General features: G+C 47.4%; 1 protein-coding gene and 1 non-coding gene across 2 annotated transcripts in view; one reads left to right on the forward strand and one right to left on the reverse strand.

Annotated features, from left to right (window-relative positions):
• Positions 1 to 233: 233 nt before the first annotated feature.
• The window catches only part of VPS45 (vacuolar protein sorting 45 homolog), a 37,131-nt gene continuing 22,856 nt past the window's right edge, over positions 234 to 14,508 (forward strand). The window contains exons 1-7 of the mRNA XM_050930704.1: positions 234 to 307; positions 839 to 907; positions 3,050 to 3,187; positions 3,620 to 3,730; positions 6,122 to 6,256; positions 6,664 to 6,777; positions 7,540 to 7,707. Of these exons, the coding sequence (XP_050786661.1) occupies positions 3,131 to 3,187; positions 3,620 to 3,730; positions 6,122 to 6,256; positions 6,664 to 6,777; positions 7,540 to 7,707 (585 nt within the window). The 5' untranslated portion in view covers positions 234 to 307; positions 839 to 907; positions 3,050 to 3,130. The remainder of the gene's footprint in view (positions 308 to 838; positions 908 to 3,049; positions 3,188 to 3,619; positions 3,731 to 6,121; positions 6,257 to 6,663; positions 6,778 to 7,539; positions 7,708 to 14,508) is intronic.
• LOC127038489 (U6atac minor spliceosomal RNA) lies at positions 6,962 to 7,085 on the reverse strand. Its single transcript, XR_007770670.1, has one exon. It is a non-coding gene; the product is annotated as a U6atac minor spliceosomal RNA (small nuclear RNA).

The following is a 14,508-nucleotide window of genomic DNA, read 5'->3' on the forward strand; positions in this document are numbered from 1 at the left end:
ACATTTAATGGGGGGGAAATCGGGTTACAATAATTATCTAGACTGTATTAATAATCATAATGAATGCAGACCTAGGGTCAAATCCATCCCTGCTATGATTTGTCCCCTACCCTTTTCAGCTGGAAGACTCTCGATTACTTTTTGTTCGACAGCTCTTTTGTGTATTATGCGTTAACTTCCGAGCCCAGCCACTATTGACCTGCTGTGTCTTACGTGTCTCCTTTCAGATTTCAGTAACGTGATCAGTAAGAGTGATGTAAAGTCACTGGCTGAGGCTGACGAGCAGGAGGTTGTGGCGGAAGTTCAGGTGCGTGTAATATTTTACATGACTCTCCCCATCCCAGAGTATTTTCAGAACTGCTCAACAGGCTACATATGCTTGTCGCTGCAGCCACTTCTGGGGAATAACCTCAGCAGCCATTGAACAGTATGCGCACAACAACACTATGCAGCAATTTAAGACTAGAAGAATGTATACGCTTTCTAAAAATAATCTGCCCCAAGCTGCCAGAGCTCCTGATTCCAAGCTCCTCTGCCACAGCAGGGTTGGTACGTTGCAGTCCCATAGCGGTGACTAACAGGCATACGTGCAAAAGGTGGAGTAAAAGCCATATATCAGGAACAGACTGGAAATGTCAGCAGAGATAGGAACTCAGAGTTGTGGGGGGAGGAGTGAGGATCGTTGGGAGTCAGTGGGGCTGTGAATCACTTACGACTCTAAGGACGTGTCCCTATGTTCATGTGTTTGGGCTGAATAGCTGGTGTTGAAACATTTGCTCGCATAGGAGGCGTAAGTGTTGGTGCGACGCTAACTGTATTTATTTGTGTTTCTTGGCAGGAGTTCTACGGAGATTACATTGCCGTGAATCCACATGTGTTTTCCCTCAACCTCCTGGGCTGCTGCCAGGTATGGAAAAGGCTAATGCTCCTCTAGGGTCTCATTTTGGCTGATAGCTGGCATTGAAGAGCACCAGAACATGGTCACAACTAACAGGACACCCTGGGAAGCTAGTATGTTCTAAAGTGCAGCCCTTACTGTGGAGCTGATCACTTTGTCAATAAATGAAAGGCCATGGATTGGAGGTGCTATGTAAATCGTCCTCCCCCTTAGTGTTAAATGGACTCTCTGAGGGGCAAGGATGGGGTACTTTGAGCCTGAATTGCTGTGTTGCTCGGTGGACTTCAAACCTCACAGCTGTCAAGCCAACACCTTAATCTCTCAAGCGTCAAGGTGTTTGTCTTCCGTGCAGCCACCTGGACAGTTTCAGTAAGAAACAGTTCAAAGCCATTCCATAAGGCAAAGACCATGTAGTAAGAATGAGTGAAGATGCACATAGGGCTATTTAGAAACCTAGATCGTCTCCTGGAGGAGGCAAGGAACCTGAAAGAGAGAGGAGTCAATTAAGAAAATATTACGATCCTCACGCTTATTAAATCTCATGCTTCAGGGTATAAGCCAGTAGAGATCAAGATGATTCCTAATGTGGGTTTCTTGTGCCTTCCTCTAAATCAGCTGGTACTGGCCACTGTCCGAGACAGGACACTGAGCTAGATAGACCTTCAGTTTGATCCAGTCTGGCAATTGCTATGTTTCTCCAGCAGTCAGGAAGAACTCCCATTGAAATCGACAGAGGTTATACATGAGTAAAGACAGCAGGATTGAGGCCTGTGTAACATCATTGAAATAAAATACTTCAGAAGATCCAAATTAATTGTTTTTTCTGTGTCCAATAAATATCTAAGAGTGCTACTGCTCTGCCTTTGAATATAGGCTCTTGACTCTAGCTGAAGGGAACTGTATATATGACTAATAGCTGTGAAAAGCATCCACTAGTTTGTGTTGTGTATCACATTTTGGACACTCAATTTGAGACCCCTATATCCTGAACTCACTTGTATCAGCACCTTCGGCTTCCCTTGACTTCAGTTTGGATTGCTCAGGACCTCTGAAAATCTGGCCTCATGTTGAGCACCCCAAAAATGGTGACACCCCAAATTAGCAACTGCTTCAGCAAATGGTGGCTGCCTTCCCTCTTTCCTGACACAGTTGCCAGGAATCAAAAGCAAGTGCTCTTGTTTTTTTGCTAGCAGCTGTGCTCATCTAAAGGATGATCCCTCTCCAATTGAAGATACTGGTAAAACTCCCACTGACTTCAATGACAGCAGATTCAGGCTTCTTTTGATCCTGCAGTGTCCTTAAAAACTGCTTTCTTCCTCGGCACTCTGCTAGCTTTAAGTGTATATTTCGTTCAGCATTTGGGGAAAATCTCACCCATGTTTTTTCAGCAGTAAAGGAGCTTGTTTCAAGAGACGTGGCCAGTGGTTCAGAGCCAAAACTAGGATTTGCTAGGAAAAGCAAATTTTGACCTAACCAAATACAAATCAAAATGTCTTGTGCATATTTTGGTTTTGTTGTAAATTTGAGAAGCCATTTAAAAAAAAAAGTCAATACCCCTGTGATGTGAAGAAGCCAAATGCACCAGCTGTTGTGCCTGGGCTCAAGAATCTCCAAAGGGAAAATGTTTAGAGACGGAAAGTGAAATGGCTCAGGGCCGAGTGGGATGAGCAAAGTAGACTAGGGCCCTGATCCTGCAAACGCTTAACGCAAGTGCTTAACTTGGCTACCATGAAGAGTCTTGTCAATGGGACCTTGTACCTGGCCTGAGCACAAGTCCTGTGGGATCGGGGCCTAGATTGTTAATACTCTCTGAGTTGTAATCATCTGTGCTGTACTTGTCAAAGCAGGTGAAGAATCATAGAAATGTAAGGCTGGAAAGGACTTCGAGGTCATCTGGTCTCCTTTCCCCCTCCCACCCCCACAAAACTGAGGCAGGACCAATTTATTCTGACAGTGCCCTTAACTTAACTGGCATTGTGGAGGCCTACAATCTGCCTTAGTCAAGGTGAAAGCAAAAACTTTCTCCTCCTCTTGCTATTTCTTTTCCTTCTGTATTAGGCTTGGGGACCCTCCATTTCTCTCTCAAGTTAACCAGAAGAGGGGTACCGGGCAGTACTGGAGTTTCTTTATGGGAGTATTGTTCATTTGCAGGGTCGCAGCTGGGATCTGGCCCAGCTGTCCAGAACAGCCCAAGGGCTGACTGCTTTGCTCCTGTCTCTGAAGAAGTGCCCCATGATTCGTTACCAGCTCTCCTCTGAACCTGCAAAGAGGCTCGCTGAATGCGTCAAGGTATGGAATTGCCCTGCACTGATCCTGGCAGTCTGCTTGTACTTCCTGTCACAAATCTGCAGCGTGTAAGAGGAGAAAAATATTCTTTTGGGGGCTGCTGTTCTTTGAGATTCCTGGCTGTGCCACTGATCTGCTGCTTGACCTTGGGCAGGTGGCTTCCCCTTTTGGTGCCTGGGTTTCCCCATCTGTGGAACAGGCAGAATGCTTGTTCCCTAACTCTTAGGGGTGTTGTGGAGATTTACGAATAGATTCTTGTCCAGCTTTTTGAGAACCCTGGCAAAATGCAAGGTATTCCATTATCAGTGCTTACTTATAACAGCACACTCTCTCGCACTCTGTATTTGCTTCTCACTGCCTAGCACCCAGGCCGCAGGGAATTCTTCCCCTCTGCATTTAGGACTGACCAACTTATCTGGCTTTCTGCCCCTCCAGCAAGTGATTACTAAAGAATACGAGCTGTTTGATTTCCGGCGCACTGAAGTTCCTCCGTTACTGCTTATTCTGGACCGGTCTGATGATGCCATCACCCCACTTCTGAACCAGGTGAAAGATCTCTTGCGCGGCTGGAAGGGATGGGAGAGGATGGGAACGTGGGATGCTGAAGTGCCCATGGCACGCTGACGCTAGCTCAGGGTCCTGGGCTTAGGTTCACAGCACTCAAGGGAAAGATTTAAAATAAAGCACAGTTCCCTCCTTAAAAAATTCTCACCGTCTGTGACCTAGTTTTCAGCATCACCAGATCCTGCTGGCTTCAGTGGCAGATCCAGGTGGCCTCCTGAAACTCCAGCCATTTGTGTATCCTAAAACATGCTTTAAATGCAGGGCCTAAATGTCTTAGCTGTGTCCCTCTTAACGGATTATTTGTAGCGCCTACTTGGCAGCACATCTATCAAATGACCTTGCATCAGCGTGTTCTCCCTGCTGCGTTATGGGTGAGCACTAGCATGGATTGTGTGGCGGGTGGTGGTTTTTCGAGCAGCATCGTGGCTGTGCTGCAGACTTTGGGATCGAACAGCCTGTTATTTGTCTCCTTTGATTTCTTCGGGATGTGTTTGGGCGCCAGTCGGCCTGATGGTTGGGTAATAGCTATCTCTGCAGCAGTACTTTCTCACCGGGCAGCCAGGGCATCTGTATTGATGGTGGGACATGCTGCCGGGAGCTGAAACACCTCTTCAGTTTTCATCCAGTCCTTTTTCTCCTTCTGGCCGGGGGAATTTTCTCAGGTGACTGGATGGTTCAGTGGTTTGGAAAAAGAGCCTCTGTGCCCTGCGTGGGCACTGATTTAAATCCAGCACAGGTCAGTGGGGGCAGTAAACTCTTAGCCTCTCCGGCCTGCGTGAAATGAGTTCATTGAGTCTCAGTCCAGTTCAACAGGCCAGTGTCCCAGCCACAAAAGCCACCCTCACAGCTGGCCCTGAACTTCAGCAGAGAGGCCAAGGACAGAGCGGGCCATGAGACTGACCTTACCTTTTACTGGTAAGGCCCCATCTATGCTGCAAACACAACTGTGTCGGGAGACGTGGTTACTGCACGGCTACTCCTTGGCCCACTCCTGCTGTTCCAGTTTGTAGCATAGATGAGACTCTGTCACCTAAAGCCTGGGGAATGCACTAGTTATGGAATGTGGGAGAAACCTGGTCCCCTGATGTGGTTGTGTTTAGCATAGCTGGATTCTAAAGAAGGTCTCTCTAGACACATTCCTGTGCTCGTTCAGCATGTAGACAGCTTCCTGCCCCCTCCCCCCCCGCAATTAGATGCTAAATGTGCCTGTGGGGTGACTTCATCTGCTACCCAGATCAAAAGGTAGGGAAGAATTTCTCTACTGCCCTAAGCCCTTCTGGCTTATCAACCAGTGTGATTTGGCAGTGTCAGAAGCCCGGCGAAGTCTTGGTTTGTAGGGCTAAGGACTGGATAGGTCCCAGGAGAGCGTAACCTATGGTACAGAGACTTCTTCAAACCCAGTGCACAGATTTAGATGGGTGTAAATGGGGGAGCAAACATATCAATGCTTTGATCTGCTCGCAAACTTCCCTTCCGATAACATTAGGCTTCTCAGGCTAAATATATAATGCACTGATTTCCAAAACCACACATTCCTCCTCCTGCATAAGAAGCAGAAGAGCAAGCAGGAAACAGTATAGCTTGTAACAGCAGCATCTCTGCAGCCAAAAATACACTCCTGTTCACGGGCAGAGAACGGGGAGATGATGACAGCAAGCAAATGGGTTCCAACAGGAATATTAATCGCCCATGTCACGTCTTGGTGTCTTTACTTTGCAGTACATCGGTTGCTTTTGAATACAAATACAACAAGCTGTCTGGAGCCGTGACTGTGTTCCTGGGTATCAGTACAATGGGGCCCTGATCCTGGATTGGGGGCCCAAGGTGCTAACTTATTAGCAGGAATAAGTGCGCTATCTGTTGCAAGGTGCTGGCAGTCGGCCTGGGGAGTTTCCATTTTACAAGGTGTAAGGCATGGAGAATACTTTCTGTTTTGTTTTAAAAAACATTGGTCTTGATTCTCGTTTATGCTATTGTCTCTGGCAGTGCAGAGGTGCTTGAACGTAGGCGCAACCCTAAGTCACTTTAAGGGTCCCCTTTGGGTCCGACTACTTGCGCATGGCTGGTCATGTTCATGGTCTGTACTAGCTCTACTCTTGCTCGCTCGCTAAAAATAGCAGGGAGCGTGTGCCATGAGACAGGCCTCACTGCAATTTTTAGCAAGCTGGCTAGAGCACAGCTGTAAGTCTACATGAGCTAACTGTCCTGCTCCCAGCTGCAATGGAGATGTGCCCTTGTATGCTGCCAGAGTGCTGTAAAGGGACCTTATTGTAAATACGAATTAGGCCCATTATATTTTAGTCGTGATTGAAATTGGTTGTGATTTAAGTCAAACGTTTGTCTCTCCTTTTTTCTCCCTCCGACCCTTCTTAGTGGACGTACCAGGCCATGGTCCATGAGCTACTGGGTATTAACAACAACCGAATTGACCTCTCTCGAGTACCCGGCATCAGCAAGGATCTCAGGGAGGTGGTTCTGTCTGCTGAGAACGACGAGTTTTACGCCAACGTAGGTATCTGCGTGCTGTGATGGGGAGGGAGAGCTCTCAGGCAGTCTAAATTGAGGTCTGGGTTCTATTCCTGATTCTGCCACTGAGTCGCTGTGTGACCTTGGGCAGGATCTGTCCCTGCTCTGTCCCTCAGTTTCCTCACTTGTATATGATGATGATGACCGACGTCCCAGGTAAATTCATAATTATAAGCAAGCGGTGTCCCAGGTGGGCTTTAGTGCCCATTCATATTGCCGAAATGAAACCATTTTGTATCCCAGAGCTCATTGCTTGCCCTCAGAGTACAGCATGGGAGTATGCAATAGACCCTCCTAGAGCTTTGGGAACTTGGGGCGGTGATTTCCAAAGAGACCAGATCTCCTGAGAGCCGCCTTCCCTCCCATCCCCCTGTGTCTGTCGTCCACAGAACATGTACCTGAACTTTGCAGAGATCGGGAGCAATATCAAGAACCTAATGGAGGATTTCCAGCGGAGGAAACCGAAGGAGCAGCAGAAGCTGGAGTCCATAGCTGACATGAAGGTAAAGAGGACGTACGCGATTGACCAGGCATCTTAGAACCAATCCACTGCAGGACATTGCAAATCACCAGCATTTACTACATCCCTGCTCTGGGCTCCGATACTGGTGACTCAGTCTTCTGTGCATGGAGGCTCCTGGGGGTGGAAGCCGTCTCTTTGGGCTGTGCTTGTAGAGCCCTTTCACTGCAGGGTCCTGGTCAAGATGCCATGAAGTAAGTGGCAATGCCTTAACCATATGCGCCTTGTAAAGGTCACTAGGACCTCTTCCATCCTTATCAAGGGGAGTGCTAACCTGGTTTCTAAGTGCTCCTGCAGTACAAAGAACTACCACACCTGCACCCTCCTCTCTGTCTTAATAAAATCCTCTTCAGAACAGCCACCCAGCACCAATGCACCATGCACCATGGGCTTCTCCAGCCCCCTGTCTGCTGTGCTTCAAGATTTGAAGTAGCAGCAACATCTGGGTGGATTTCCACTAGGAAACCCTCTAGGTGCCAAGAGAGTGAGCTGCTGAGAGCAGCTGCCTCCTGTGAAGATTCCTTCCAGCTGCAGAGCTCCCCCTGCAGGGGACACCATGCAGAGGTTCTCTGGGGAGACCGGGAGTACCCGCCCTGCAGCACTGATCTCACTCCGGCCGGTGTACATCAGGAGTGACTCCACTGAAGCCAGTGGAAATGCACTGATGTAAACCCGACGCAAGTCTTGGTTACTATCTTCTGCTTGCCATTTCCAGGGGATTTGAATTTCAACTTCCACTTTGCAGGCGTTTGTGGAGAACTACCCGCAGTTCAAGAAGATGTCGGGCACGGTATCGAAGCACGTGACTGTGGTGGGGGAGCTCTCCCGGCTGGCCAGCGAGCGGAACCTGCTGGAGGTGTCGGAGGTCGAGCAGGAACTGGCCTGCCAGAATGACCACTCCAGTGCTCACCAGGTAACCCAAAGCCCAGAAGCCAAACCTCCTTTATCTGTTTCCAGCAGGGTTGATCCTGCAGCCGTTCTGCTTGTGGAACTAGTGCCAACGTCAGGGGGAATTGTGATGTGGATCCTACAGGGCTGGGACCTCAGATGGTAGAACTAGCTTCTCCACCACCATCCATGTAATTCACACAGGAATGAATCCTGAGTAATGATAACTAACACAACTGGTTGTCACAGTTGGCAAGCCACAATCAGCTGAACGTGCTCTGTTGCTATATTTGGGGAGCGTCTGAATAATGCCTGAAGAGTAGGACCCTGGAATACAACTATCCTTAGCCTGTCTGTTCATCATGTGCAGCCCCCGTCTCACGGCAAGTTGCCAGTGCAGCCATCGGTCGGATGAAATTTGAGCATCCCTCTATGGTGGGACTTTTGGTGCTTACAGAAGCTTGTAGGGGGGCTTTGCCGGGGGACTTGGGTTGATTTTGCTAGAGCTCCAGTTATTCCTATTGCCCTCTGTGGCAGCTATGCCCAAGCGTCCTTATAGGGCGTGTATATTTTTGGAGTGAGAGTCCCGCATCAGATTTACTAGGCTAGAGGCAAGAATGTTATTTCTCAGTCCCTGGGGGTCACTGCTGAGCTCTTTTTGAGCCGAGTGCTAAGTCTGACTTAGCTCTTGTGTGAGCTAGGGCATGTATCATTTGCTGTGTTCACCTAAAGCAGGTGGTGAGAGAACTGTCAGTTGCCTTGACTTAAAATGAGTCCTCTGGTGAATGCCCCATGCGTACAGTTGATTAAAAAGAGATGCTGTCAGTGGCAGTCCTTCCCTGGGTTACTAATACTCCAGAGATGAAGATGATTAGCATAGAAAGGATTCTGAACATTTTCTTTTCCCCATTTGGGCTATTTGCTTGCATTTTGCACTTCACTCGCCTTCACAGGTAAAACCAAGATTACTTCTATCGCACTGTAGGTGTGCGTGGTACTTTGACCTAACTAGACTGGTTAGTTTCATGTTGTGTTTTGTAGGCCGGGATCATGCAATGAGCTATGTGCAAGTGAACACCTGCAGACACATGTTTTGCAAGTGACTAGATTAGTCAGTTTCACAGTAGGATTTGCAGGCCTTTGTGACACAATGAACTCCAGGTTGGGTGGAACCCTCTGTCCATGAAAAGCCCCAGTGGTGTCCATGAGGCTGCATGTGGTCTGTGGGGTCCAGCTACAGAATTGGGACCTTAGTCCGTTGCACTGATTCTCCTGCACTAGCACCATGCTTCTGTGTTTGGGTTTCCAAAGCCACAAGGAAATGACTTAAGACAAAATCAAGAGTCTTTTCATTAACAAATTTGAGACTTGGTCTGAAATTCAGTAAAGAGAAGTGCAAAATACTACACTTATGGAGGGAAAAAAATCAAATGCACAGCTACAAATGGGGAATAACTGGCTAGTCAGAAGTACCGCTGAAAAGGACCTGAGGATTATAGTGCATCACAGATAGAAGAGAAGTCAAACATGTGATGCTATTGTGGAAAAGGCTAATATTCTGGGGTGTATTAGCGGGAGTGTTGTATGTAAGCTGTGGAAGGTCATTGCCCCACTCTGCTCAGCACTGGTGAAGTCTCAGCTGGAGACTGTGTCCAGTTTTAGGGTGCTGCTCTGTACAAGGGATGTGGACAACAGGAGAGAGTCCAAAGGACAGCAACAGAAATGATAAAAGGTTTAGAAAACTTGATCTCTGAAAAAAGATTTAAAAAAAACCTAGACATGGTTAGTCTTGAGAAGAGAAGACTGAGGGAGACCTGATAACAATCCTTAACATATTTGAAGACTTCTCAAGAAGATGGTGATCAATTGCTCTCCATGTCCCCTGAAGAGAAGACAGGAAGTAGTGGGCTTAATCTGCAACAAGGGAGATTTAGGTTAGGAATTTAGATTATATTAGGAAAAAACTCCCAGGCTAGTTCAGCTCTAGAACAGGCTTCCAAACGAGGTTGTGGAATCCCCATCACTAGAGGTTTTAAAGAACAGGTTTGACAAACTCCTGTCAGGGATGGTCTAGGTCCACATGGCGCTGGACTAGATGACCTCTCAAGCTTCCTTCCAGCCCTACCTTACTATGATTAACATTAACCAAAAAAACAAACAAACAAACATTTTTATTCCTGTTTAGATATTGTAAAATCCCAATTTCTCTTATTTATATTTGAAACCAGCCTAAATGGACAAAACTATATGTCTAGTGTGTCTCTGCCACTCTTCCCTGTACACACAGTACTGGTAAAATAGCATTAACAAACTTCATAATGTATAACTACGTCACTGAAAGAATGAACCGGCTTACGGCTTTGAAACTGAAAAGAATCAATGATTTAAAGCATGATATCCAATTGTGCTCAGACTGTGTTTGGGAAAAGCCTTTGCCTGTGAGCCCTGCCCTTATTTTGGGTTTAGGTTGGTTGTTGTTGTTGTGTTTTTGTTTTGTTTTAACAGTATGGAGCTGCTTAACTGAAGGATTTCTTTGGCAAAGGGCTCAGAAAGGCTTGAAAAGGGACTTCTGTTTGACAGCTGAGTGTGTAGACTGATGCTCTGACCCCTTGATGGCTCATATAATTCCATGACCTGCCCCAGAATCTGACAGTACGTCAATAATGATGTGTTGAGGCTGTTGACTAAACAATGCTCCTGGTTTTTTTCCCTGAAGGCAACTGTGTTATGACACACAAAGAATGCAGCCACAGACTCGATGTTTATCGTTTTTAAAATGCTGCTGATCTGTGTGCTGAAAATATGACTTTCAAAAAGATTTCACTAAAATGAAAGCTATATAGTGTGATAAAGGCTGTCATCCAGTAGAGAAGTATTATGTTAACGATCAGCATTTGCAGAGAATTTGAAATGCATTTCTTTCTAATCTCTGGTGTTCAGTGCTCCAAGAGGATGGCTATGTGATATTAACTGTCCAAATAGTCCAGTCTGTAGGCCAGACCTTCAGATGTGCACGTACAGAGCCCAGCATAGCCATGTCAGTTGGCGTAAATCAGCATCATGCGGTTGAAGTCAATGCAGCTATGCAGATTTATGCCAGCTGTGAATCTGGTCGATTTGTGTTCATTTGCTGTGTTCTGAGAAGGATGTACTAATGTGGAGTCTTAGCCATAAAAGGGACTTGCTAAAACGCCCCGTGGAGTCCCTGGCTTATATTGTCTCATGGAGCAGAGGTGATCTAGAAACTGTTTATGAATTGGTGTTTGAATTCTCATTGCCAGTACCACATGCACCTGCTGCCATCTTTCAGCCTCTCACATCAGCAGTAACAGAGATTCTGCAGAGTGCCTAGCATGTAGTGCTAACAAAAAGTGCAAAATAAATCCTGTTAGCTGGTGATGCTCCCCATGATGGAGGAGGCAGAAGAGACTCCATCTTCCGTTCTTGTAGCTGTATCAGCCCCTGCAGGGGAAGTAGGAGTAAGAACTTGTTAGGTAGCAATGATAGGGCTGGAAAACACAGATGCTAGGAGCCCAATTCTTGCCTCTTGTCTTGTCTACACAGTTTTTGTATCAGCATAACTACTTCGGTTAAAAGTGTGTGTTCAGTTGTGTCTGTTCCCCACCCTCCCCAAAATCGTTATACTGCTACAGCCCTTGCTGCGGATGTAGGTACACAGGTATAAGAACATAACAGCAACCATACGGGATCAGACCAAGGGTCCATCCAGCCCAGTTTCCTGTCTTCTGATAGCGGCCAGTGCCAGGTGCCCCAGAGGGAATGAACAGAACAGGTGATCTAGCCCCTGTTGCCTATTCCCAGCTTCCGGCCAACAGAAGCTAGGGACACTGTCCCTGCCCATCCTGGCTAATAGCCATTGATGCACCTATCCTCCAGGAACTTATCTAGTTCTTTTTTTTTTAACTCTGTTAGTGTCTTGGCCTTCACAACACCCTCTGGCAAAGAGCTCCACAATAAAAATGCCTTATGGCAGGATAACTGGTTTTCATTCCTATGTGAGAATAAGCTGTACTGGTATAAGCACATTTATATTGGTGTAACTGAGGCCCCGCTAGGGGAATATACTGTTTTAACTATACTGGTACAGCTAAAATGGCATAATGTTTTGTGTGTAGACAAGGACTTGCACTAAAATCCATTTATACCGCCATGGCAGTGTGAAGGGATTATGAGGAAATTTAATGCTGCTGGCAAGAAGCACCTTTGAGAGGTGGTATCTTGTGCATGTCTTCTGGACTCAGAGCAAGATGAAAGCTTGTTAGAAGCATTATTGGAGAGAAGCTGATCCTGCTGTTGGAAATGAACAGGGGCAAACTAGTGTACTTTGGTCACATCAGGCCTAGAGATGGAAATAACCTTGAGAAAGATAGCATGGAAGGAATGGTGGTGGGATGACCAGCGAGGAGGTGGATAGATGGTGTGCGGGCAGATCACACTGGGAGTGTTTGATGCCAGCAACAGGTTGAGAAAGCCTCTGAAAATTCTGCTATGGTGTCACCAATATTCCAACATGAATAAATGGGTTTTACTTATGTAATATGAAAGGGATTTAAGATGAGTGCAAAGGGTGAGGTGTGCCCACCCTAAGAACCCTTGATGCAGTCAGAGTGGTGTAAATGGGCTTTATTGTAACTGAGAACTTAGGGCCTGAGCGCGAACAAATGTTGAGTAAGAACGTGCCGTGTTTTCTGATAACAGATGCACTCTTTGGAAGATCTGCTGTGATTTTTTTTTTTAAGTGGCTTCTAATCAAGGGTGCTTCAGTGTTTGGGTGCCCATCTTCAGACAGAGTCATTTGTGTCCCAGGGCTGAGCAGTTCCAATGGAAGCCAACAGGAGCTGCAGGCTAGATTTTCAAAGGCACCTAGGTGGCACTTGGAATCAAGACGCACTGGTGAAAATAAAAGTCTCACCTCTTAATGTTCTACCACTGATTGGAATCCCCCCTTGGCCCTAATCCTGGAAGGACCGAGATGCACCTTTACGAGCAATGGGGCAGCTGCATTATGAACTGCACACTTGAGAAACCTTTTGGAGTATTGGTCCAACATCCACTGGACAAGGTCTCCTGGAGTGTGCTGCGGCCACTTGGCTAAAGGAGACTATGGTACAGCCAGTGCCTGACTGGACCTTTGCAGTTGGCTTTTTTTAAAACACGGAAATGCCTGTGATCAGTATATCTTTAGCTGCGTTGCCCCAGGCTGTTCCCTGTCACAGTCTTCTACTGGTAGCATAGGGGAAAGGCCACAGAAACAGTGAAGAATAACCCAGTGCACCAAAGAAAGAAGGAATTGTTCTCCCTCTGATGTCATTTCAGCAATGGGTAATTTCACTTGCACCCTAGGCCCCTGGAGTACAGTGCGTTTCAGTTATTCCTTTCCTGGTCGCTTAGTAAGTGCAACATTGTACATGAGTCTCCGAAGAGACGACTGCCTGGAAGGTTTTTGAATCCCATCTTCTCCTGTGTGGACAATTGCTTTTCTGTTTCAGCTGCTGCCCGCTTTCTTATGTGGACATTGTCACTATGCACCCAGCCAGGGATCCAGAATCTGCAAGCAAACATCCGTGCAGGATCCATGCTGTGGGTGAAAGCCCATTGACATGAACAGCAGTTTTGCTGTTGACTTCAATGGAGCCAGGATTTCACCCTACACTTTCGTGGCTGCCACCTAATCCAGTTACTGCAACTTGTGTCCGTAGATGGGAACCCGTTCGCAATTCGACTCAACCAAACTTGTGCTTTCGCTTTGCCTGGCTGTGTCTGCGCTAGTGGATTCTGGGGGCTATCCCATAGCACCTTAGCAAGGGCTAGAACGCTTGGAGGTCTGGTCTTTCCCTTTGGGAGGTGAGATCACGTTCTCTAGTTCATCACAAAGATGGAGCGTCCTTCGTTTCGGTGCCTTTGTGCTGACACCGGCTGGCTTTCCTTTTGATCCTGTGGCAGATTAGTAGTGTCTGCAGGATCCTCCAGCAGCTATCAGTCCCTGACAGGAGGGCTGCAGGCTCATTCAGTCCTTGACGCTGGTTCTCTGGCATCCGGCACAAAGGAGAAAGTTAAGAGGTTTATTCATCCCCATGCTCCCTTAAGCGTCTGCCAACTTGGCTGTGCTGTTTGCACCATTATCTCGACTGTACAACTTTGCAGTGTCCCACAGCAAGTGCACACTGAGCGAGTGCAGGGGGAGGAATGTATGTTGGGGAGGGGGGAGAGAAGTAACGACGCTGTTTCTTGTAATGGGAAGGAATAACATTGGGCTGGTAGATCCTGGTCAAAGGCCAATTTACACAGAATATTAATTGCCCATCTCAACCCCCTAGGCAGCTAATGCAATGGTCCCCCCCTTTTACCCATAATGGAATCTGTCTTGGGGCCCCATAGGAGCCACAGTTGGGATCTGGGGGCAGAGCCACGGCTGAGGCGAGGACCACAGCTGGGAGCAGAGCCACAGTCGTGGCCAGAGTAGGACCTGAGGCTGGAGCTGCAGCTGGGGCAGGGCTAGGGGTGGGGCTGGAGCAGAGCTGGGGGCAGAGTGGGGCTGGCCCCATCCTCCCATGGGGGCTGGCTTAGGCCCTGCTGCATCCCCGTAGGGGGCATGGCCCACAGTTTGGGGACCACTGAGCTAATGGGATACAACAGGGGTACTGAAACTCTTTATAACCTGGACCACCTCTTAAGCCTGGCCTACACTATGGAGTTAGGACAATGCAAGGCATCTTACATCAACCTAACTATGGAAGTGTCTGCATTTAAATTTCACTCCCGCCAACGTGACTGCCCAGCTACAGTGATTTAATAATCCCACTCC

The sequence above is a fragment of the Gopherus flavomarginatus genome, chromosome 20 (assembly GCF_025201925.1).
Source record: "Gopherus flavomarginatus isolate rGopFla2 chromosome 20, rGopFla2.mat.asm, whole genome shotgun sequence".
NCBI lineage: Eukaryota > Metazoa > Chordata > Testudines > Testudinidae > Gopherus > Gopherus flavomarginatus.